At 44.4% G+C, this 27,403-nt stretch overlaps 1 protein-coding gene across 1 annotated transcript in view; it reads right to left on the bottom strand.

Moving 5' to 3' along the window:
• LOC139374195 (protein O-mannosyl-transferase TMTC2-like) overlaps positions 1–27,403 on the bottom strand; it is a 167,790-nt gene that overhangs the window by 82,681 nt on the left and 57,706 nt on the right. The window contains exon 2 of the mRNA XM_071115216.1: positions 5,859–6,438. Coding sequence (XP_070971317.1) covers positions 5,859–6,438 — 580 coding nt within the window. The remainder of the gene's footprint in view (positions 1–5,858; positions 6,439–27,403) is intronic.

Genomic DNA, 27,403 nt, shown 5'->3' with positions numbered 1-27,403 from the left:
ATGTTTCTAGTCTATTGCATAGTTACAATGTGTAATCATTGATGTCCCAGGAGCAGGAGTGGTAAACACTGTTGAAGTGTATAATTGTAATACATACATCCAGACACAGCATCATTCAAAGAATAGAACCGCACCTTTATTTGTCAAGGAAGAGTACACGATCAGTGAATATATTCAATGTACAGGCTACAACGTGGGGATCCCATGCGTGGTAATAACTACATGTATATAGGACTTGCATCCTTGGCACAATAAAGTTATTATATTCTACTCAATCCATAGGCTTCATTAATGCCATTCAGACTTGAAGTTGATACAACAACTATGATAGCTGAGGTTCATAGATAGGTTCTGAACTAATATTTATACCAAACGTTTTAGGGTCCATACACAGATTGGCTACATACTGTAATACATACAAGAAAAAAAGTTCCCAAATTAATTAATTACATGTTTATCGTCAGTCAGTGTCACGACTTCTGCCGAAGTCGTTGCCTCTCCTTGTTCGGGCGGTGCTCGGCGTTCGACGTCACCGGTCTTCTAGCCATCATTGATCCTTTTTTCATTTTCCATTGGTTTTGTCTTGTCTTCCCACACACCTGTTTTCAATCCCATTCATTACCTGTTGTGTATTTAACCATCTGTTTCCCCTCATGTCTTTGTCAGAGATTGTTTTATTGTCAGTGTAGTATGATTGTTGTATAGGTGCGCGTCGGGTCCTCGTACCCATGTTTATGTACATTTAGTGTTATGGAGCATACTCCGTGGACTTTATTAAAAGACTCCATTTTACACTCCATTTGACTCTCCTGCACCTGACTTCCCTGCCACCTATTACACCTATGCATGACAGTCAGACTGGCGTTTCAGCATGCTTACTTATGAAAATCCACATGCCTGTAATACACCAACAATCTTTGAAACCAAAGACATTTGAAATATAAGCAACTTTCTTTCAGAACACCTATCTTTCAACACAAATCCAAATAGTGGCTGTCTCAGGCTGACAACAGAGACACATTTGATGTGACCACCCTCCAGCACCAACAATCATTGAAACCAATGACATTTGAAATATAACCCACTGGGCAAACACTGGTTGGATAAATGTTGTTTCAACATAATTTCAACAAAATTATATTGAACCAACATGGAACAGACGTTGAATTGACATCTGTGCCCAGTGGAAAGTAACGTTCTTTCAGTACGGCTAAACACAAAATCCAAAAGGCGGCTGTTTCAGGTTGACAGCAGAGACACACTTGATGTAACCCTCCTCCAAAGAGGGTAATATAAATTCTATCCTTCTTTTGAGACAAGGCATAGAAAAATATAATTATATTCATTTATTCTCAGTGCTATCAATAGATTGCATACAAAAATGGTCTGAAAATAATCATGTAATTTCCCCGGAAATTGCACATGCTAAATTGGGGTGATTGACCTCTCTGTCTTTAGTTCAACAACATGCTTTCTCCCCTGCATGTGTGTGATAGGGCTTCATAACCGACCAATCAGTTGCGAGCCTTCCGAGGTATGAAAAGACATGGACAGCAGCCACCTGATACTGGCAGAGACAAAGAACATTAGCATGTAAATAGAAGCACTAATAAATTAGGCCCAGATAAAGCAGCACTTCGACGGGGCCAAGGCTCATACATATGGAATGGGAGGGGTGGAACAACAACAACACTCCAATAAAACGTGATGAAATATGCAGGGATTTTCACATTGTCGAGTGATTACTGTGTGGACGTGTGCCTGGTACAGTGTACGCCAGTGGTTTGTGTTCTTGGAGAGTGGGCCAGCTGAAACTGGGATATACAGAGAGAGCGAGCCGTGCACATTCTCCATTCTTTCCTATGTGAGCACGGGTGCTGGAGCGTGAACAGGGCGGGACCAAAGTTGGGGAAAATGTGAACTTTATGCAAATATTCTGCTGTATCACAACGCTATTGCCCAATCAAAGCTCACTATAGCTTCCAGCCCCTACTGGATTGGCTGTTGATACCTAGCACTAACTAGCCTGCTTGCTAGCTTGCTAACACACACATGAGGGCAAAGCTAGAGTGGCTATCCAAATTAACATGTTGTGTAGAAATCCCCTCTTACTGGAGAACTTGGACTGAATAATATACTATTGCACTGACTTCACAGAATGACTCTGCTTTCACATAATAACTCTCAAGCTCCTAGCTCTTAACTGTCAAGATGTTTGAAACCACAAAACGAACCCATAATAACACAATGGGAGATTTGCAGTGGATATAAAATGATAAAGTAATAGACTGAAAGCCACAATCACATAAGGATCCCATTTCAATATCCTAGAACACAGTTCTGGAAATGTCAACCGACAGAAAGTCGTACGGGACCGTGGTCAAACGACCACCCCTCATCACTGTCAAACGCTCCCTAAAACACTACTGCGAGCAGACCTTTCTAATTGACCTGGCCGGGGTATCCTGGGAGGATATTGGCCTCATCCCGTCAGTAGAGGATGCCTGGTTGATCTTTAAAAGTGCTTTCCTCACCATCTTAAATAAGCGTTCCCCTTTCAAAAAACGTAGAACTAAGAACAGATATAGCCCTTGGTTTACTCCAGACTTGACTGTCCTTGACCAGCACAAAAACACATAGTGGAGTTGTGCACTAGCATCAAATAGTCCCCGCAATATGCACATTTTCAGGGAAGTCAGGAACCAATACACACAGTCAGTCAGGAAAGCAAAGGTTAGCTTTTTCAAACAGAAATTTGCATCCTGCAGCAGTAATTCCAAAAGGTTTTGGGACACTGTAAAGTCCATGGGGAATAAGAGCACCTCCTCCCAGCTGCCAACTGCACTGAGACTAGGAAACACTGTCACCACCGATAATTCCACAGTAATAGAGAATTTCAATAAGCATTTCTCTACGGCTGGCCATGCTTTCCACCTGGTTACCCCAAAAGCTCTGCATCAACCACATCTACTGGCTCAAGTCCCCCCCCCCCCAGAGATAAACTCCCATATCTGCTGGGTGCAATCACAGCAGCAAGATTTGTGACCTGTTGGCAACCAGCGAAGAACAAACACAATTGTAAATACAACCCATATGTATGTTTATTTATTTTCCCTTTTGTACTTTAACTATTTGCACATTGTTGCAACACTGTATATAGACATTTGAAATGTTTTTTTTCTTTTGGAACTTTTGTGGGTGTAATGTTTAATGTTTATTTCACTAAGTGTTTATTATCTATTTCACTTGCTTTGGCAATGTAAACATATGTTTCTCATGCCAATAAAGCCCTTATATTTAAATTTAAATTGAATTGAGAGAGAGACAGAGAGAGAGGGAGAGAGATTGAGAGAGAGAGAGAGAGAGAGAGAGAGAGAGAGAGAGAGAGAGAGAGAGAGAGAGAGAGAGAGAGAGAGAGAGAGAGAGAGAGAGAGAGAGAGAATGCTGGTCCTAATATAATAACAAAGTAGAATTCATTCAGGTGACTTGGCGTCGTGATCACAGAAAGAGACATACTGTAACCTTACAATTAACAAGAGACCTGCCAGCCTTAACATCACTCAACGTTCCCTGCTTGTTTCTTCTGTGCTGGGGTTCAAAGATATGCAGTGCGTCTGTGAAACGGACAACTGCCACCCCAAAGCTGCACACTAGAAATGCGTATGCATAGCTTATGGCCCACGGGTGTCTGCCAAGACCATTCATCAACACCATGGCAAAGCATGACAGAAATCCATAGGCTCGGGTCCATCCATGCGAACATTGTGTAAGTAGATCTGCGACTCTCGTCTCAGGGAAGGGTTATCAGGGGAGATGTGTTGGTACGGTGGATTTCCAATCAAATGTCGAGAAGCTGTCAGATATGAGGTATACTTTATTTCAGTCCTCCTAGCACTGCATTCTCCCAGCCAGCCCTGACACACTATTAGCAGCCCTGTATGCCTCTGTCAACGAATGGGCAGTACTCCAGAGGACACCAAACCTCAGATAAGGCTTAAATCAAGAGAGAGAGGCTAGCATGGAGACAAAGACAGCAAGAGCCCTCACTCACTTTTTCACACTGTGATGAGCACTAAAACGGAGAAGCTAGACTTTTTCTTCCTGTCTCTCCCTCTTTTCTTTCTGTTCATTCACTCTCCCCCGTCCCCCGCCCACCCCCCTCCACCAACTCTCCCGCTCCCAGAAACACCCTTCATCCTTCGCATGTATGCGTCAGCATCCTAGAGTGCCATCGACTCTTCTTGGATCCCTTTTGTCACATTTTTGCACGTCTTTTTCAACTTGGCCTGATACGCAAAGACTGGTGGAAGTGACATTGACTAGACAGCAGACAGTAAGCACTTAAAAAGGCGCAGTTAACACAAGCACGCGCGCACACACACACACACACACACACACACACACACACACACACACACACACACACACACACACACACACACACACACACACACACACACACACACACACACACACACACACACACACACACACACACACAGAAGATTAATGTCAATGTTATGCATTTCATGTAAACAAAATAGCTCCTCATCATCATTATGTTACATTACAGTATCATTCATCTCAATAACATGCACTACATTATGGTGACGGACGAGTAATTAACAAATCATTAACAAACTGAGTTTGGGTCAATGGTTTACTTATTACTAAAGCGTTTTCTAATTGGGGTTTGCTAACAAATCATGTTGCAAGGGAAGGCAATGATGCATAATGATAATGACACTGTTTAAGGATAATGTAATGATGTAGGCACGATGGGAATTCAAATTCAACTGACAAAACTCTCTAGCAGCCTCCCATGACCCCATTTCCATAATAATATGGTTCCCTAACTCATGTCACTGCATAACCCATTCATAGACGCCAACTGCTTTAGTGTCTATTGACGATAGTATCATCTGGCTGAGGGCGTTTTGTTAAGATCCCCAAAGCTCATTCTGAACGTAAAAACGCATCGCTTCCGTATGATTTTGGAAACATAATTTTTCAATTCAGCAAAACATTTTTTTCCAAAAAACAAAAGGTTAAATTACTACACACCTTTATAGGGTTAGGGTTAGTGTTCCCACACGGCCATGTTACATCGCTTGGTATGGAAAACACACGGAAGATAGGCAGCCACCCGTGCTAATTAGCTATCTAGCATGCTCTGAACACCTGCTTGTAAGCGTAACATGGGAGGAAGTGTAGTTCGTCAGCTGGAGGCACACAGCTTGTGGATCTGTGCCAAACTGCTACAGTAAGTATATCTTTTTTATTTGAGTGATTCTATCAGACTGATATGAAAGATAAGTTTAATATCAGCGTATGTTTCGAAAACCGTTTCGCAAGCAATGATTATTGACGTTTCTAAACGTTTGAACACAGCGTCGGAATGGTAGTTCATGCGCAGCCAACCGTGGGCGAAGCTAACCACTGAAAACCCTAGGGATAATAAGAAGGGTTTGGAGTGCTAGTCACTGCTCTGACATTCATGTATGGATGTGTGTTTCTGTGTGTTTGTATGGGTATATAAACAATTTCCATGAAGAAACAGGATAAATAGATAAACAGTAAATTGTTTTCTTTCCCCACTTGTATATTTTCCTTGCATTCAGAGGACAAAACAACAGCTCATTCCAGATCACACAGCTGTACATACATGAATTTAAAAAATTTAAATGACATCCTAATGAAAACAAACAACACACAGGAATACTTCCACATAGCAAGACCCATGTGAACAGATCAGCTTTCCACTTTGCGGTTTGCCAGGCTTTTGTCAAGGGGAGAGAGAGGAGGAAATGAGATACATGGGAAAAAACAACACCGCAGGGCAAGGACAAACTGTTTACCTTGTAAACCAGCATGATGACCTGACGCAATTTGAGCCGGTGGAAAACACAGACGTCGTAGAGGGCCGACACGGCCAGCACCGTCACCCCCTGCTCCTTCCACAGCATGCTGCAGGCGGCGCAGCCCAGGCTGCCCAGGAGCCAGGCCCCCAGCCTGCAGGGCCCCGCAGAGCCCCCTCGCAGGGTGCAGTGACGTACGTAGCACAGCAGCGACAGCAGGAAGAACAGAGCAGAGCCCACGTCGGCCCGGCCAACCACGCCCGCCACTGCCTCTGTGTGAATGGGGTGCGAGGCAAACAATAACCCAGCTAGAAGGCTCCACAGGCCCCCTCCAAGCAGCAGGCGGGCCAACCAGGTGAAGAGGGCTGTGACTGCCCCATGGAGGCCCACATTGACTAGGTGGTAGCCCCAGGGCTCCAAGCCGCCCAGGGCATGGTTGAGGCGGAAGGAGAGGGTACACAGGGGCCGGTAAGACTTGTGGCTGCCGCTGTGGGTGAGCAGGGTGCCCCAGAAGTCATCGTAGAAGATGTTGATCCACGGGGTCTCTGGGAGCAGGTCCTGGTTGGTTTTGATCGCACGGCTGTGGAGAGAAGGACAACAGAGTGGTTAAAAGTTGTATGTGTAATGATCCTCATGCTTATGGATAACCTGATCAAGAGCAACGCCACCATAGTACTTGGGTCTTTTCAGTCAATTCAATCAATTCAGTCTTCACTGTACTATGACATTCAGTAGAACTGCAAGGACTGAAATACATGTCTAGATTTCTATTAAACTCAGAAGTGGTCATTTATCATGCCCCAAAGAAAAGAGCTTCAGAAAGAAATCAGTTCACCTTGAACTGTCATGCTCGACAGAGACACAACCAATCACAGTGAGAGATGAGGTACATGTAAGGATGTGTGATCAAACCTCTGAGTGACCATCTCAGCTTCTCCAATTTGACCACCTGGGGCCTCAATCCATTTATACCAACAAGACCAAATGCCACAGGCAGTGTGTGTCCTTTCTCCTGATAAACTATGGATGTATAGTCTCCTTTTTAGATGTTTTGGAGACCTAAACATAAGTAGTAGGCTATGCATTGTAGTATACTTTGGCGTATACTGTAGCTTTAAAGTTGTGTAAAACTCCTCTGAGAGTTCCTCTGAGATCTTACTGTGTGGACTCAGGGGCCTGGGAGGAGCATGCACCACACCCTTGACCAAAAACAAATAAAGCAAACGAGAGATAGAGGGGGAATGCCATGTTGGCGTAATGGAGCATGGGGAGCCAGGGACCTGTCAATCACAGCTAGCCTTGTGTCTACCAACCGCTGACTACCGGGTATCTCACACACAGACACACCACACTGGAGGGGGGGGGGGGGGGGGGGGGGGGGAGCAGTGTTAAGGCCATGGATAATCAGTGTTGAGGGGCCATGGAACGCCCATGCTGTCTGAGTATTTCTGTACATGTAGTTACTCCACCACAGGGCAGCCCTGGCCTGGGTACTGTACTATCCCCTCTCCCCATGGCTGGGGTCGAGTCTGAGTGTTTGACCCTGGTGGTCATACATCAGCCCCAAGCTGTGTGAGGGGTAGAAGGGTGTGCTATTTGCCCCCTACCGGAGCAGAGAGTATCTGGGTATTTGTCACCTAGCTCTGAGGTGTTGTCTGGCTCTGGCAGTGAGACAAGGCCTTGACCCTGGTGTATGGGAGGCAGAGGGAGCAAAAAGGGAGGTGATGGCAAAGTAATGAGTCTCTTTAGAGAGGAGGAGATGCATTATAGCATAGAATGCATAATTTAAAAAAGTGATGGATGGGATATGACACGTGATAACACACAGAGAGCTCCAGGTTGTAATCAGTCCCCATGGCAAACCCAATTAGCACACGCAATTAGGTGTGGAGCGAGGAGAGGGAGAAAACAGGCACGCACTGCACAACACAGACTGAGACAAACAAGAAATTCAAAAGAAAGAGGCCATGGCGGCAGATGAATCAAGCTGAAATTGATCTATGGGTCCCTTGTTTTTGTTGAAATCATAAAAATAATTTCTTTGTCTTACTACCGCAGCATTTGTGTTGCTCTGAAACCTAGAACTTTTACCTGACATTGTCCTATTGAATAGTGTAGCCGCCAGTAGCAACCATCTTGCACTGACCCTTAATATGGCTTTACCAGAAAGCAGATGGGTTTGTTGGAAAGGGTGTGGAGATTGCAACCCACAACAAATGACCAAATAAAGGACTTCTGACAGGGCGAGGAGAAATCGCCCGCCTTATGATAGATCTGGGGGGGAAATGAATACAACTAACCTGGCCTATGTGGAAGTGGAGAGGCAAAGATAATCAGCCTGGGATATTTCTATAGAATAGAAATGCCTGACATGTCAGTAAGCAGATCATTAGGTTTCAGACCTGGGTTCAAAACTATTTAAATCATTTCATATACTTAAGCTGGGCTTGATTGAGCTTGCCTGGTGCAATGGAACCAATAGAATGGTTGCAAAAGTGCCAACCCTGCCCATCTGGACCTCCAAACAGGCTAAAGCAAACGCTGAAAGTATTTGATAGTTGTCAAATAATATTTAAACATAGATCTGATGGATTTTTGTGGGGCTCCAGGCAGCTCATCACTGGCAGGGTTAGGCCTCTCTCTTTGGTTCATGACTACAGTGCCTTGCGAAAGTATTCGGCCCCCTTGAACTTTGCGACCTTTTGCCACATTTCAGGCTTCAAACATAAATATATAAAACTGTATTTTTTTGTGAAGAATCAACAACAAGTGGGACACAATCATGAAGTGGAACGACATTTATTGGATATTTCAAACTTTTTTAACAAATCAAAAACTGAAAAATTGGGCGTGCAAAATTATTCAGCCCCTTTAAGTTAATACTTTGTAGCGCCACCTTTTGCTGCGATTACAGCTGTAAGTCGCTTGGGGTATGTCTCTATCAGTTTTGCACATCGAGAGACTGACATTTTTTCCCATTCCTCCTTGCAAAACAGCTCGAGCTCAGTGAGGTTGGATGGAGAGCATTTGTGAACAGCAGTTTTCAGTTCTTTCCACAGATTCTCGATTGGATTCAGGTCTGGACTTTGACTTGGCCATTCTAACACCTGGATATGTTTATTTTTGAACCATTCCATTGTAGATTTTGCTTTATGTTTTGGATCATTGTCTTGTTGGAAGACAAATCTCCGTCCCAGTCTCAGGTCTTTTGCAGACTCCATCAGGTTTTCTTCCAGAATGGTCCTGTATTTGGCTCCATCCATCTTCCCATCAATTTTAACCATCTTCCCTGTCCCTGCTGAAGAAAAGCAGGCCCAAACCATGATGCTGCCACCACCATGTTTGACAGTGGGGATGGTGTGTTCAAGGTGATGAGCTGTGTTGCTTTTACGCCAAACATAACGTTTTGCATTGTTGCCAAAAAGTTCAATTTTGGTTTCATCTGACCAGAGCACCTTCTTCCACATGTTTGGTGTGTCTCCCAGGAGGCTTGTGGCAAACTTTAAACAACACTTTTTATGGATATCTTTAAGAAATGGCTTTCTTCTTGCCACTCTTCCATAAAGGCCAGATTTGTGCAATATACGACTGATTGTGGACAGAGTCTCCCACCTCAGCTGTAGATCTCTGCAGTTCATCCAGAGTGATCATGGGCCTCTTGGCTGCATCTCTGATCAGTCTTCTCCTTGTATGAGCTGAAAGTTTAGAGGGACGGCCAGGTCTTGGTAGATTTGCAGTGGTCTGATACTCCTTCCATTTCAATATTATCGCTTGCACAGTGCTCCTTGGGATGTTTAAAGCTTGGGAAATCTTTTTGTATCAAAATCCGGCTTTAAACTTCTTCATAACAGTATCTCGGACCTGCCTGGTGTGTTCCTTGTTCTTCATGATGCTCTCTGCGCTTTTGACGGACCTCTGAGACTATCACAGTGCAGGTGCATTTATACGGAGACTTGATTACACACAGGTGGATTGTATTTATCATCATTAGTCATTTAGGTCAACATTGGATCATTCAGAGATCCTCACTGAACTTCTGGAGAGAGTTTGCTGCACTGAAAGTAAAGGGGCTGAATAATTTTGCACGCCCAATTTTTCTGTTTTTGATTTGTTAAAAAAGTTTGAAATATCCAATAAATGTCGTTCCACTTCATGATTGTGAACCACTTGTTGTTGATTCTTCACAAAAAATACAGTTTTATATCTTTATGTTTGAAGCCTGAAATGTGGCAAAAGGTCGCAAAGTTCAAGGGGGCCGAATACTTTCGCAAGGCACTGTATATGCCAGTTTATTTTCTCTGGCCCATTTGTCAAGTGAGATCTTCACTCCACCACAAAAGGCTCACATCAGCGGTGGTATGGTTCAATTACATCTTTAAGCCATTTGGATGACAAGTGTGCCTTTTTTCCATTGCACATTGCCGTGGAGACAGAAAGGACAGATACAATATATATTGCTTCAAAACCAACTCCAGCTCTGGCACCAAAATAGAACGCCAGAAACTAATGCCAGTCTCTCTGAAGCAGTCATACATGAATCACAACGCAAATGTTCAGCTCTCAGATTGCCTTCTTCTTGAATATTAGAGAGGCAGGCGAGCACCTACACCACTGGGGTTGACAGGCACTCTAGGGGGAGAGGATAGAAGAATGTGGAAAGAGAGAGAGGGGGAAAAGAGAAGGGGTCGTCTAACTCATGTCTCCTTACCCACCACTGTTCCAAGTGGATGTCAACAAATTTGCATGATGATGTGTCCAATGCAATCCAAGGCCATTCATTCATTAATCCTGCATGGATGCGTGGGTCCTGATCACCACAGCGCATCCAGCCCCATTCAGCTCTGGCTACAGGGCCTGCCTGCCTGGTGGAGTGGAAGATTGGGTTTCTGTGGCTGGGCCCCATATTTCTGGGAAGCTGGCGGTAGCAGGACCTCTCTGTGCACTGCAAACCTTTTCCAGCCGGGAGCGCATTCCTTCCGCCAACACCATGCTTTATCCGCCTGCCTGCGTGGCGACTCCCAGAGGACCGGCGGTATCATGTGACCGCTAACAAGCTAAACCCGAAAAGCACTACCTCCCACACCCATCACCATCGAAGACTTCAACTCTGTCCTAGCCAAGTCATGGCTGCACCCAATCTCTAGGAAGAGTATCATGTGACTCAATCGGTCAGATATTTGTTTCCTTATCACTCTGCCTTGTCAAAGTATTTGCACAGAGTCTGGTGCATTTGTTATGTACTAAATATTTGTAGTGAAACTTCCGTTTCAAAAGGAGGGTTCGTCTAAAGCTCAAGAGATACAGACAGGGCAGGCAAGTCAGATAAACATCAACTATAAAGGGTGTAAGCTCAAAGAGGAAACATTATCAACTTTATGTAGGCTTAGTATGTAGATAACTGAATCCTCCAGACAAGATAGTACTCATAGTGATTACTACGGTGGATCTAGTATGTAGATAACTGAATCCTCCAGATAAGATGGTACTCATAGTGATTACTACGGTGGATCTAGTATGTAGATAACAGAATCCTCCAGATAAGATGGTACTTACTCATAATGATTACTACGGTGGATCTAGTATGTAGATAACTGAATCCTCCAGATAAGATGGTACTCATGGTGATTACTACGGTGGATGTAGTATGTAGATAACTGAATCCTCCAGATAAGATGGTACTCATAGTGATTACTACGGTGGATCTAGTATGTAAATAACTGAATCCTCCAGATAAGATGGTATTCATAGTGATTACTACGGTGGATATAGTATGTAGATAACTGAATCCTCCAGACAAGATGGTACTCATAGTGATTACTACGGTGGATCTAGTATGTAGATAACTGAATCCTCCAGATAAGATGGTACTCATAGTGATTACTACAGTGGATCTAGTATGTAGATAACTGAATCCTCCAGATAAGATGGTACTTACTCATAGTAATTACTACGGTGGATCTAGTATGTAGATAACTGAATCCTCCAGATAAGATGGTATTCATAGTGATTACTACAGTGGATCTAGTATGTAGACAACTGAATCCTCCAGATAAGATGGTACTTACTCATAGTGATTACTACGGTGGATCTAGTATGTAGATAACCGAATCCTCCAGATAAGATGGTACTCATGGTGATTACTACGGTGGATCTAGTATGTAGATAACTGAATCCTCCAGACAAGATGGTACTCATAGTGATTACTACGGTGGATGTAGTATGTAGATAACTGAATCCTCCAGACAAGATGGTACTCATAGTGATTACTACGGTGGATCTAGTATGTAGATAACTGAATCCTCCAGATAAGATGGTACTCATAGTGATTACTACGGTGGATCTAGTATGTATATAACTGAATCCTCCAGATAAGATGGTACTCATAGTGATTACTACGGTGGATCTAGTATGTAGATAACTGAATCCTCCAGACAAGATGGTACTCATAGTGATTACTACGGTGGATCTAGTATGTAGATAACTGAATCCTCCAGATAAGATGGTACTCATAGTGATTACTACGGTGGATCTAGACAAAACCCAAATGCAGCAGTGTTGACAGCAGCTCGCCACCCCAGTGTTTTGACCAGAATAGTGCATTGAAATAAAGGCAAGTGATTCACCCAGAAAGAAAAACAAACCCAGTAAAGTGTATGGTGCTTATATCAAAGTAGTGACTAACCCTCCTCACAACTTCCAAATTCTTTCAATGAGGAGGATCACTTTCCCTTCAAACAGGCTCAACATTAAAGAGACAGCAACAGAAAACATGGCTACCACAGCTTTATACACTGACTATACTAAAAATTAGGAAAACCTTCCTAATATTCAGTTGCACCCATTTAAAAAAAAATTTACCCTCTGAATGGCACACATACATAATCCATCTCTCAATTGTCTCAAAGCTTAAAATCCTTATTTAACCTGTCTCCGCCCCTTCATCTACACTGATTCAAGTGGTTTTAACAAGTGACACCAATCAGGGATCATAGCTTTCACCTGGTCAGTCTATGTCATGGAAAGAGCAGGTGTTCTTAATGTTTTGAACACTCAATGTATTTTGTAACTGTATTTTTGCAAAAAAGTCTACAAAATGGTTGTTTTTACTCTGTCAGTAATGAAATATTGTGATATTAAATATTATCTCTCGTTGTTGACAGATACTGATGCAGCTTTGCTGTAGGAAGTTGTCTACAGGACCTTCGGTGTCCTCATCCAGAGGACATGGTCACCATGGTAACTAGCATTCAGTATCATTCAGTATTCCTAGAAGAGCTTGACATGTGAATACATCAGTTGGGGTTAAATAAATAGGGCTTACACCATTCCCATGACAACAGAAACCCACATTAAAAGACCATCTGAAACTGAGAATTGATTGACTTTTCCATCTCCTCTCTGGGAGGAAGAGGGGCAGAAAAGGCCCAGGAGCGGTCAGAGACAGAGATGAGATGAGATAATAGAGTTGTGATTGAAAGCCAGAGGAATATAAATCCACATCTTCCTTTGACAGTACCATTAGCCATTTGGGATGGTATGGTGAATCAGATCATTCTGAGAGCAGAAGCCAGATATGAGGACAGATAGTCTTCCAAAGACTAAAGAAACCTGCAGATTAATGACTATGCTCATTTTTCCAGTGTGTTTCCTTCCTTCCTCTAATAAATGACAGTTGAGAAGCATGAATGGAGGGTTTCACATCAAAACAACTACACATCGTCTTTGACAGGAAATGTTAAGATTAAAAGAACGGAAAGATGACTAACTACTAGGTAAAACACTTAAATAGCCTACATAAATGTATTTTTAATCATGCAGCATGCTATCAGAGAGACAATTGTAGAGAGCGAGAGCAAGGACCGAAGAAAGTGACATTTCTCAGAACAATACAACATATTTTTCTATTTATGCCAGCATGTGAAATGAAGGAAAACTACTCTGGCAGTTGGGAAAAGTGATGTCGTCTATGCCAAGTACGTGTCATCACCCTGGTTCAATATCTGAAAGGAACACAGCCATATTTTGTGAATGCCTACTGAGGCTTCAGGGTTGTCCACTCAGCTTTTCTGCCAGCTCCTTTGTTTAATGTTTCTTCCCATGGGCATGCTAGCAGGTCAATAACAGAATAGTAGAATGCCCTCATGGTGCCAATTTGAGTGATTTCTCAAGGTTGGCAATCTTACTCTCTTTTGATAACAACACAAATGTAATACATTTTGTACTATTGAGTGCTTTTGAAAACTGATTTTGTTTGTAAAATCCTGACAATACATACAATATCTGTTAAGGAAGTGTAACATGAAAATTATGTTATTATATAAGAACATCAGAGAACATAGATGCTACAGTGAAAGTCATCTATCTGATTGAAGATGTTAAAATTTAGAAGTCTCTTTCACTCAGGGAAAAATAAAAAGCTCAAAGTCAGTCACAAGGGTAATTTGCCTAGAGAAAGACTTGCCTAGAAAAAGAAAAACCTACTCCTTTGTGTCATTGTTACAAATCACTTCTTAAAAAAACACACTATTAATGGGACATGTCTGGAAAAGAATATGCCAAATGTTCAAAATCATGTCTCAGCGCTATAAAATACTTCTCTGAGAAACAGCTGGTTCATATTCAGACAACAATCATAACAGATATCTTTGTTAACAGACACTCATCCTCTCCTGAGTTATCACTACCATTCATTTCTGCCCCACCCAGCTAAACCCCAATTATTTTTTTTTTTAAATGTATATGGCCCGCTGGCAGCCGACTAGAATAAATGTCAGCCATTTTTATAATTGAGTTTCGTAGGCCTATAAGTAGCCTGGTCTCAGATACAGTGGGGCAAAAAAGTATTTAGTCAGCCACCAATTGTGCAAGTTCTCCCACTTAAAAAGATGAGAGAGGCCTGTCATTTTCATCATAGGTACACTTCAACTATGACAGACAAAATGAGAAAAAAATCCAGAAAATCACATTGTAGAAACAAAATTGTAGACCTGCACCAGGCTGGGAAGACTGAATCTGCAATAGGTAAGCAGCTTGGTTTGAAGAAATCAACTGTGGGAGCAATTATTAGGAAATGGAAGACATACAAGACCACTGATAATCTCCCTCGATCTGGGGCTCCACGCAAGATCTCAACCCCTGGGGTCAAAATTATCACAAGAACGGTGAGCAAAAATCCCAGAACCACACGAGGGGACCTAGTGAATGACCTGCAGAGAGCTGGGACCAAAGTAACAAAGCCTACCATCAGTAACACACTACGCCGCCAGGGACTCAAATCGTGCAGTGCAAGACGTGTCCCCCTGCTTAAGCCAGTACATGTCCAGGCCCGTCTGAAGTTTGCTAGAGAGCATTTGGATGATCCAGAAGAAGATTGGGAGAATGTAATATGGTTAGATGAAACCAAAATATAACTTTTTGGTAAAAACTCAACTCGTCGTGTTTGGAGGACAAAGAATGCTGAGTTGCATCCAAAGAACACCATACCTACTGGGAAGCATGGGGGTGGAAACATCATGCTTTGGGGCTGTTTTTCTGCAAAGGGACCAGGACGACTGATCTGTGTAAAGGAAAGAATGAATGGGGCCATGTATCGTGAGATTTTGAGTGAAAACCTCCTTCCATCAGCAAGGGCATTGAAGATGAAACGTGGCTGGGTCTTTCAGCATGACAATGATCCCAAACACACCGCCCGGGCAACGAAGGAGTGGCTTCCTAAGAAGCATTTGAAGGTCCTGGAGTGGCCTAGCCAGTCTCCAGATCTCAACCCCATAGAAAATCTTTGGAGGGAGTTGAAAGTCTGTGTTGCCCAGCAACAGCCCCAAAACATCACTGCTCTAGAGGAGATCTGCATGGAGGAATGGGCAAAATACCAGCAGTGTGTGAAAACCTTGTGAAGACTTACTGAAAACGTTTGACCTCTGTCATTGCCAACAAAGGGTATATAACAAAGTATTGAGATAATCTTTTGTTATTGACCAAATACTTATTTTCCACCATCATTTGCAAATAAATTCATTAAAAATCCTACAATGTGATTTTCTGGATTTTTTTTGTCTGTCATTTTTTTGTCTGTCATAGTTGAAGTGTACCTATGATGAAAATTACAGGCCTCTCTCATATTTTTAAGTGGGAGAATTTGCACAATTGGTGACTGACTAAATACTTTTTTTGCCCCACTGTATGTGCCATCTTGAGCAGTTTAACTGGTTAAGATGGCCTCGCCTTGAGCTCTGTTAAAACATTGCAGGTTTTCTAGTGTTTTTCTCAAATGTTCTTAATCAGTTTGTTTCGTGCATTACTACGTACACCCGGGTAGAACTATTGGAATACGAATCACTTAGTACTCACTGTCCACCCGACTTCCACATACACACTGAGAAGGCGGAACAACGGAATAGCTTCTTCGGTAAGGCGCCTAGCTGCTTGGGAGTCCTACTGGAGAGTAGGAAGCAAAGACGTCAAAGGATAGGTAGACGTGGTGGGGTCTTAGTGAGTTTAAGACGGGCGACCCGTCCTCAATTACCGAGCATACTACTCGCCAATGTTCAATCATTAATGAACAAACTTGACAAACTCAGAATGAGGATCTCCTTCCAGAAGGACAACATACTGTTTTTCTGAGATTTGGCTTTCCTCCAACATCCAACTGGATTACACACAACCAGCGGGTTTTCCGTTTTTGGAGCAGATAGGAGGTGGTCTCTCTGGCAAGAGCAAAGGTGGTGAGCTCTGCTTTATGACCAACAACACATGGTGGTACGGAGGAAACGTACAGGAACATGCAAGGTTCTGCTCACCCGACTTGGAATACTTGGTCATCAAATGTCACCCTTATTACCTTCTGAGAGGGTTCTCAAGGATTATCGCCATGGCTGTGTACATTCATCCCCAAGCCGACACCGAAAAGCCTTTCAAAGATCTTCATTGGACACTGAACAAACTGGATACCGCATTCCCGGAGGCAGCGTTCATTGTTGCAGTGGACTTTAACAAAAGTAACTTGAGAACAGTGCTCCCAAATTATTACCAACACATCGACTGTCTAACTTGCGGAAATTCTAGTTTCGACCCCTGCTACACGCCATTTCGACACGGGTGTAAGAACCTCTCCCGTCCTCCTTTCGGCAAATCCAACCATGACTCCATCTTGCTTCACCCTGCCTACAAACACAAATTAAAGAGGGAAGTTCCGGTGGTCAGGTCTGTACAGTGTTGGTCCGACCAATCAGAATTCACGCTGAACTCTGAACTCCTCTCTATGCAACTGCAATATTACCTCCTCGACACTGATACTCAACACGGGGGCCCCACAAGGGTGCGTCCTCAGTCCCCTCCTGTATTCCCTGTATACCCACGACTGCGTGGTCTCACACAGTAGTTCCAACTCCATCATCAAGTTTGCTGACGGCACGACAGTAGTAGGCCTGATTACCAACAACGATGAGGCTGCCTAGAGGGAAAAGGTAGTAACTCTGACGGTGTGACGCCAGGTAAACAACCTCTCCCTCAGAGTCAGCAAAACATAGGAGCTGATTGTGGACTTCAGGAGGAACAAGGCTGAACACGCTCCCATCATCATCATCATCATCATCATCATCATCATCATCATCATCATCATGTGTAATGGGTCAGCAGTCAAACGACCTCCACTCATCACTGTCAAACGCTCCCTGAAACACTTCAGCGAGCAGGCCTTTCTAATCGACCTGGCCGGGGTATCCTGGAAGGATATTGATCTCATCCCGTCAGTAGAGGATGCTTGGTTATTTTTTTTAAATGCCTTCCTCACCATCTTAAATAAGCATGCCCCATTCAAGAAATTTAGAACCAGGAACAGATATAGCCCTTTGTTCTCTCCAGACCTGACTGCCCTTAACCAACACAAAAACATCCTATGGCGTACTGCATTAGTTTCGAACAGCCCCTGTGATATGCAACTTTTCAGGGAAGCTGGAAACCAATATACACAGGCAGTTAGAAAACCAAGGCCACCTTTTTCAAGCAGAAATTTGCTTTCTGCAACACAAACTCAAAAAAAGATCTGGGACACTGTAAAGTTCATGGAGAATAAGAACACCTCCTCCCAGCTGCCCACTGCACTGAAGATAGGAAACACTGCCACCACCGATAAATCCACTATATTTGAGAATTTCAATATGCATTTTGATATGGCTGGCCATGCTTTCCACCTGGCTACCCTACCCCGGTCAACAGCACTGCACTCCACACAGCAACTCGCTCAAGCCTTCCCCTTCTCCAAAATCCAGTCAGCTGATGTTCTGAAAGAGCTGCAAAATCTGGACCCCTACAAATCAGCCAGGCTAGACAATCTGGACCCTTTCTTTCTAAAAATTATCTGCCGAAATTGTTGCCACCCCTATTACTAGCCTGTTCAACCTCTCTTTCGTGTCGTCTGAGATTCCCAAAGATTGGAAAGCAGCTGCGGTCATCCCCCTCTTCAAAGGCGGGGACACTCTTGACCCAAACTGCTACAGACCTATATCTATCCTACCCTGCCTTTCTAAGGTCTTCGAAAGCCAAGTTAACAAACAGTTGACAGACTAAATGCATGCTCTTCAACCGATCGCTGCCTGCACCTGCCCCCTGTCCACATCACTACTCTGGATGGCTCTGACTTAGAATATGTGGACAACTACAAATACCTAGGTGTCTGGTTAAACTGTAAACTCTCCTTCCAGACTCACATCAAACATATCCAATCAAAAGTTAAATCTAGAATTGGCTTCCTATTTCGCAACAAAGCATCCTTCACCCATGCTGCCAAACATACCCTTGTAAAACTGACCATCCTACCAATCCTTGACTTCGGCGATGTCATTTACAAAATAGCCTCCAATACCTGACTCAATAAAGTGGATGCAGTCAATCACAGTGCCATCCGTTTTGTCACCAAAGCCCCATATACTACCCACCACTTCGACCTGTACGCTCTCGTTGGCTGGCCCTCGCTTCATTCTCGTCGCCAAACCCAGGCCATCTACAAGACCCTGCTAGGTAAAGTCACCCCTTATCTCAGCTCGCTGGTCACCATAGCAGCACCCACCTGTAGCACACGCTCCAGCAGGAATATCTCTCTGGTCACCCCCAAAACCAATTCTTCCTTTGGCCGACTCTCCTTCCAGTTCTCTGCTGCCAATGACTGGAACGAACTACAAAAATCTCTAAAACTGGAAATACTTATCTCCTTAACTAGCTTTAAGCACCCGCTGTCAGAGCAGCTCACAGATTACTGCACCTGTACATAGCCCATCTATAATTTAGCCCTAACAACTACCTCTTTCCCTACTGTATTTACTTATTTATTTTGCTCCTTTGCACCCCATTATTTCTATCTCTACTTTGTACATTCTTCCACTGCAAATCAACCATTCCAGTGTTTTACTTGCTATATTGTATTTACTTCGCCACCATGGCTTTTTTTTGCCTTTACCTCCCTTATCTCACCTCACATGCTCACATTGTATATAGACTTATTTTTCTACTGTATTGTTGACTGTATGTTTGTTTTACTCCATGTGTAACTCTGTGTTGTTGTATGTGTCGAACTGCTTTGCTTTATCTTGGCCAGGTCGCAATTGTAAATGAGAACTTGTTCTCAACTTGCCTACCTGGTTTAAATAAAGGTGAAAAAAAACCATCATCAATGGTGCCGCCGTGGAGATGGTAAATACCTTCAAATTCCTCGACATACACATCTCAAGGAAGCTGAACCGGCTTAACCACATGGACACTGTGGTGAAGAAGGCACGACAGCGAAGAAATTTGGATCTGTCCCAGAGGGCCCTCAGAGTGTTCTACAGGAGCACCATCGAGAGCATACTGTCGGGCTGCATCACAGCTTGGTATGGCAACTCCACCGTTGCGGAACGCAAGGCACTTCAGAGGGTGATACGTGCAGCCGAACGCAACATTGGGTGACTGGCCAATAGTTTCCCCCATGGACATTTTCCCCCCACACCACCTCAACAGTCACTTATGTACCTGCTGCTCCCCCTAGGGACATTCCCACCCCTTCAACAGCTGCTCCTCCTATGGACATTTCCACCCCCACAACTGACTTTTACTCTGCCCCCACCCCAACAACATTCATCACTGTTGCACCCCCCCCCCCCTCAATATGTATATTATAGTTTGTATTACTGTTTTTATTTCACTCAATGCTGCTCCCCTATGTATATACAGTCAGTGGAGTAGAGTCGAGTCACCCTGCCAGTCAGCCAGTCAGTCAGGACCACCAGGCTATACAGTCAGTGGAGTAGAGTCGAGTCACCCTGCCAGTCAGCCAGTCAGTCAGGACCACCAGGCTATACAGCCAGTGGAGTAGAGTAGAGTCACCCCGCCAGTCAGTCAGGACCACCAGGCTATACAGCCAGTGGAGTAGAGTAGAGTCACCCCACCAGTCAGTCAGGACCACCAGGCCATACAGCCAGTGGAGTAGAGTAGAGTCACCCTGCCAGTCAGCCAGTCAGTCAGGACCACCAGGCTATACAGTCAGTGGAGTAGAGTAGAGTCACCCCGCCAGTCAGTCAGGACCACCAGGCTATACAGTCAGTGGAGTAGAGTAGAATCACCCTGCCAGTCAGCCAGTCAGTCAGGACCACCAGGCTATACAGCCAGTGGAGTAGAGTAGAGTCACCCTGCCAGTCAGCCAGTCAGTCAGGACCACCAGGCTATACAGCCAGTGGAGTAGAGTAGAGTCACCCCGCCAGCCAGTCAGGACCACCAGGCTATACAGCCAGTGGAGTAGAGTAGAGTCACCCTGCCAGTCAGCCAGTCAGTCAGGGCCACCAGGCTATACAGTCAGTGGAGTAGAGTAGAGTCACCCCACCAGTCAGTCAGGACCACCAGGCTATACAGTCAGTGGAGTAGAGTAGAATCACCCCGCCAGTCAGTCAGGACCACCAGGCTATACAGTCAGTGGAGTAGAGTAGAGTCACCCCGCCAGTCAGCCAGTCAGTCAGGACCACCAGGCTATACAGCCAGTGGAGTAGAGTAGAGTCACCCCACCAGTCAGTCAGGACCACCAGGCCATACAGCCAGTGGAGTAGAGTAGAGTCACCCTGCCAGTCAGCCAGTCAGTCAGGACCACCAGGCTATACAGTCAGTGGAGTAGAGTAGAGTCACCCCGCCAGTCAGTCAGGACCACCAGGCTATACAGTCAGTGGAGTAGAGTAGAATCACCCTGCCAGTCAGCCAGTCAGTCAGGACCACCAGGCTATACAGCCAGTGGAGTAGAGTAGAGTCACCCTGCCAGTCAGCCAGTCAGTCAGGACCACCAGGCTATACAGCCAGTGGAGTAGAGTAGAGTCACCCCGCCAGCCAGTCAGGACCACCAGGCTATACAGCCAGTGGAGTAGAGTAGAGTCACCCTGCCAGTCAGCCAGTCAGTCAGGACCACCAGGCTATACAGCCAGTGGAGTAGAGTAGAGTCACCCTGCCAGTCAGCCAGTCAGTCAGGACCACCAGGCTATACAGTCAGTGGAGTAGAGTAGAGTCACCCCGCCAGTCAGTCAGGACCACCAGGCTATACAGTCAGTGGAGTAGAGTAGAGTCACCCTGCCAGTCAGCCAGTCAGTCAGGACCACCCGGCTATACAGCCAGTGGAGTAGAGTAGAGTCACCCTGCCAGTCAGCCAGTCAGTCAGGACCACCAGGCAATACAGCCAGTGGAGTAGAGTAGAGTCACCCCGGACACACAGAGAAGGTTATTGTGGTGTAGCTCATTGTAGCCAGCACACAGCCACTGTGGCCACCGTTAAATCCCCATTGTCAGGGATGAATAGTTCCTCCACTCTTTGACACGTATGATTAGTGAGATTATAATAGAAGCCTCAGACAAAACCAGCCTTGAGAAGCGTGAGTGTTATACAAATCAGGATCCCTTTCAATGCATCCGTTGTTTGATAAGTCAGAGGGAAAAAACATATTTACATTAATTACACACAGCTAAATTCCTAAAATACAGGTTAAAGAAGACCCACAATTTTATGTGACATCTTCTACATACCACGATGTAGCGAGAACCACACAAATTAAGTGCTGGGTGTTACACGTCCCTCCTCAGACAAGGGTAAATGACTCCTGTGCAATCCTACATCAAAGTCATTAATGGAGGAGTAGAGACCGGAGGGTCAAGATACAGGACATGGACACCTATAGACCACAGGGCCAAAGTCAACAAGAGCAATGCTCAACCTCTACGAATTTCCTTCTTCTCCCATTTAGGCTATACACTCATATTCACCTCATTCCATATCCTTAGGTCAGAAACTCAATGCTGCGGCATAAACCTCCAAGAAAACTGAAAAATATACTGTAGGTTGATTATTTTTTTATAAGCATCCTCTCTTTTCTAGAAACCCCAAATACAATTTTGACTGTGTACCTAATAACTGTAGCATGCTCTAACACAGTAGTAGCTGTCTATCCCTGCGAGGGTTTATTTGCAACACTCCGTCAGTACAAACACAGACTCACTCCATTTCATGCAACAGTAGATAAGCAAACAGGAGGAAACTGGAGCAGACTCAAGCAGGCAGCATTGCTGCGCTGTTTTAGTTCAATGGACAACACCGCCTGCTCCCTAGCATCCCGATCAGTCCTTTGTATTAGACTGGGACGGTCCCATTGGGGTGTGCTTGGCATCCTGATCAGTCCTTTGTATTAGACTGGGACGGTCCCATTGGGGTGTGCTCTGCATCCTGATCAGTCCTTTGTATTAGACTGGGACGGTCCCATTGGGGTGAGCTCTGCATCCTGATAAGTCCTTTGTATTAGACTGGGACGGTCCCATTGGGGTGTGCTCTGCATCCTGATCAGTCCTTTGTATTAGACCTGGACGGTCCCATTGGGGTGTGCTCTGCATCCTGATAAGTCCTTTGTATTAGACTGGGACGGTCCCATTGGGGTGTGCTCTGCATCCTGATAAGTCCTTTGTATTAGACTGGGACGGTCCCATTGGGGTGTGCTCTGCATCCTGATCAGTCCTTTGTATTAGACTGGGACGGTCCCATTGGGGTGTGCTTGGCATCCTGATCAGTCCTTTGTATTAGACTGGGACCGTGCCATTGGGGTGTGCTCTGCATCCTGATCAGTCCTTTGTATTAGACTGGGACGGTCCCATTGGGGTGTGCTCTGCATCCTGATCAGTCCTTTGTATTAGACTGGGACGGTCCCATTGGGGTGTGCTCTGCATCCTGATCAGTCCTTTGTATTAGACTGGGACGGTCCCATTGGGGTGTGCTCTGCATCCTGATCACCATGAAGAAATAAGCGCAGGGCAGCCCTGGTTAGGCAGCTATGCATGGTGGAATGGTGGTTGTTGGGGGTGAGGTGTTTGTTGCATCATTGGCGGTACTGTAACAGACTCATCGAGAGCAGAGCCACAGCAGGGCTGTGATTGATAGGGCTGTTGGAGTGCCCCTAGCCCTATGACAGAACACTGTCTGGCATCACTGTCCAGGGTTGGACGGAGTAATTAAGGAAATGTTCGGCACTCAGCTTAGCTCTGTTTAGTCAAACAGGAACCACGGATGGCGATACATGTTCTGCGAGCAGTTCAACTTTTCACACATCTTGCATTTTGTAACTGCATCCCGTAGTTGAGCTTCTTCTGAAAGCTATAACGACCCTTTTAGTGTACAGTAGCAGTTCCTCTGTAAAGTGATAGTTATTGCTAAAACACTTTTGCTTCTATTGAGCCAAGTTAGGGTGTTCTTCAGTACAACAATCCTTTTTTTGTAGTGCCTCTTCCAAGGTTAACTTTCAAGTTGTATGTAGGTTATAGCCTTGCCTAGCCAATCCCAGCCAGGTGTGAGAGCCAATTACAAACCTGCCAGTGCAGAGCAGGCTGGTTGATATACACCCAGATTATTACATCCCATAAATCTGTCAACGAGCTCCTGACTCCGGCATAGAAAACAGGAGGCTGTTGGGACAACACAACGTCATGCACTCTCTAGCCGTCCCTCTCTCTCTATTTTTCTTTCCCCTCTACATATAGCCCCCATCCCCATCCCACCTCTCTCCTCTGTCTTTGGTGAAGTATTGTGGGTAGACAAAAGTCAGTGGTTTCCACTTTTGTGTCTCAGATGGTTTCTTTCAGGGGTTAATCCACTTCTTGAGGGTTTAATTCAACATGCAGGCCCTCCTGTGAGGACTTCCACTCACAGACCCAAACGCCTGTCTGGTAAACAGCTCCCTGTTGACATATGATGAGACTGTGGTGTAGGGAGACATGTACACAGGTCTAAAGTATGGTCATACAAGACAGGGAACTAGGCCTGTCTTGGGGTCATACATGTGCTGCTGGCTTGAACGTCTGTGCAGATCGTGAAGTCAGAGGAATACATATTTAAAAACAGTTTTAAGTCTATTAAGGCAAACAATCTTTCAATTTGATCATTTTAAGTGTTTACTGACCTGCCTAGTTAAAAAAAAATGCATTTAACTTTTTAGCTCTTAAGAATTTTACTGATAGGCAGCTCTGACAGACAAATAAGCTTTATCCAATGCTCCGGAGGAACAATAGTTTCTCTCTAGTTTTTGGGGGCCTCCTCACAACAGGAGAGATTTTGTCAAACATTGACCTTTTCGGACAGGGTTTAATCAATTCCTTAGACTTTGTTCCCCTTGTGTTTTGGAGAGCCCTCATCTCTCATGGACTGGAACATCAATATGGGGGCCCATTCACTCATCTGCTCATGCTATTTTTGCATGTGAGTCCCATCCTGCTAACCATGGGTTTGTTTAATCATTTTGGCTGAGGGTTGTTGACCTGGAGGAGGGCAAAGGGAGGGGATCGGGGAGATATAAAGAGAGGGCTGACACCAGATGAATGAGAGCGCGCCTGTGGAATGCCGAGCTCTAGACTCCCATGCAAGCTGCACATGTAGCAGGGAAGAGGGGTGGGTGGTGGGCCTGTGCCCCCCAGCACTGAAGGATTTTATGAGGCACGCCGACACTCAGGATGGGCTAGGTCGTGGCACACCACCACTGACCCGCCCTCTTCCTCTGTTCACTGAAGTTTACAGAAGGAACGTAAGTAGCAGGAAGAGCCACTGACAAAGAATGCCAGTGGACCAAGAAGGAGCGGACGGTTTTAGGGATCTGACCTCTGCAAGCGCGGTCTTATTTCAGTCTGTGACATTCGAAACAGCTGTAGGAGTAACATTAAATTCTATTCATCTTACTACTACCACCGATTGTCCTTCTGCTGGTGCGTTAGTACATAATGAGGCCATGGCTTATCACTCTATTGGTCACTCCGGCAGCAATTGTGATTACCTAGCGTTTTCTGAGAGCTCAGTGCAATCTATCAACATAAGAGCCATGACAGCAAATCAATTAGAATAGGCCAAGGAGCCATGAGAGAGAGAAAGAGAGAGAACTAGGGTTTTACATGATTGTATTCCCAATTTTCTCTTTATGTAGATGAGCAAGAGGTGAAAAAACCCAGCTATCCTTTTCAACTTCAGGGCTGGCACATTGTGATAATCAGTGTAATGTGGATGCCATAACCAAATTAAAATAAAAACTCTGTTTAAATTATGTAAAGAAAAACAAAATCCTATGACACACTAACTAACACATTTGCTAATTTGAAACAAGTGTATTCTCTAAAACAGGATACTGCATGTATCCACCCTTGTTTTTCACGAGGCATCAACATCACAGACTGGTGGCATATGTTGCGTATCCACATCTGCACACATTCGTTGTGCAAATGAGGGCGGTCTCGAGCAGGATGCGGCCCTGTGTGATCTCATTAGATAGTATCACAACAGGCCCATGTTCACATATGCCTCCCACCCAACCGTACAGCTTATTACTTCCCCATTAGGGTTCCGGGCTTAAATGAAGGCACATGTGCATGGAGCCCCCATTGGAGGAGACCATATTGAGCGAAGGCTCCCAGTGCTACAGTGGAGGGCCCGGCTAGCTTAACATTGAGTAGTTCCCCATTGTGTAGTTGGTAGCTCTCCAATGGTCTTCAATGCGGCCTAACTGCTCCATCTGATAATGCAGCCTTTAACGCAGTGTTTGTTCTTAGATAGCCAAGACCAATGACAGGCTGTGATCTGGAAAACAAACACGATGCGCTTTAATCTGGTCAAGGTCTAGTAATCGGGTATCAAACATAATGGGGTATTTACTGGTGAGCCAGAGTAGACTATGTAATAGTTCAGGATTATAAACACAAATATCAGAATATAGAATTTAAAAAAAATCTGAAATGTGTGGTTGAAATGAAAAGTTAGATCAAAATAAATACATCTATGTATAAAGAAATGAGGATTCATGATCTGGTCTATCTCATTGGCCTTCAAGCCTTCATTAATGCAATTCAAACGAGGACAACGCTCTCGCGTGAGACTGCAGAGTCTAGTAATCCTATAAACTTGGCTAAGAGGAACCCAAATAGCCACTTACGTGTTTTTAAATGCTTTTGTCTTCCACATGGTGTCAATTTGCATTTCTGTGAAGGAGCTCATTTACGTATTTCAAATTTTATGGCCACCAAATAACGAAAACCGCACTTCCTGGTAAGCAGTTGTACTGCTACTACTGCCTTTAGATTTGACCATTTACTTTTTCATTTATATAACGCTGAATTCATCAATGTAGAAATTAACACAAATAAACAACATGGTCAGACAGTTGATGGCGTGGCGGGTTATTTAAGTCTGCCATAGGCTTAGTTAAAAAGATGGCTGGCCAATAAAAACAAGCTGTTTAAATAGAATAATGGAAAAGTATTGGTGAAAACCTACAACAAAGCGAGCTTAATCGTCACACAGTCTAACAGTGTCAGATTATGGGTCACATACCATGCAAAACCACTGATCAAACAGACCGATCGATATCTGGGGGAAAACAACACTTTTAGCAGGATTGCCACTTACAAACAGGCTAAAGAAGTCATACAGTTTCAATGCAACCACACAGACAGTGATGTTAACCAAGCCAACCTCTCGGACAGTTTCCTGGTCCCTTCACATAGTCTGCATTATTATATCACTGTGGTATTAAGAGATACTTTCTTTAATCCACTTCCATGAGTTAATAAAAAAAAGAACATTTTTCCTCAGTTCCTTCAGCTGGCTCAATCGAATCACAGACCTACATGTACTACAACAGTCAGCACATTCCATTCAGCAAACCAATTCCACAGTACAGAGGCAATCATCAACTCATTTCTCTCTGTGTGGTTCTTGTGCCATAAAAAAAGACATTCCATAAGTAGTGCACACTTGTTTTCCTTGTGAAAGCCAACATCCCATTTGAGGGGTTTTAAACGGGAAGAGCTAAATGCCAATTAGCATTGAAATAGCTTGGGAAAAACTAAGCAGAATCGATAGTCTATGATCAATGTGCTTTGCCTGATGTATTCTCCCTGCTGTGATGAAAGATAATTTAATTATTGGAAAAACAACCCTGTTCTGTGGGTAGACATGTCAGCTGCTTTTTTTAAATCTTTATTTCACTAGGCAAGTTAGCTGCCTTTTTCAGGGGCAGAATGGCAGA

This window comes from Oncorhynchus clarkii, chromosome 2 (genome assembly GCF_045791955.1).
Source record: "Oncorhynchus clarkii lewisi isolate Uvic-CL-2024 chromosome 2, UVic_Ocla_1.0, whole genome shotgun sequence".
In the NCBI taxonomy this organism is placed as follows: domain Eukaryota; kingdom Metazoa; phylum Chordata; class Actinopteri; order Salmoniformes; family Salmonidae; genus Oncorhynchus; species Oncorhynchus clarkii.
Note: the sequence above shows the minus strand (reverse complement) of the source record. Positions and strands in the feature narration are given on the sequence as shown.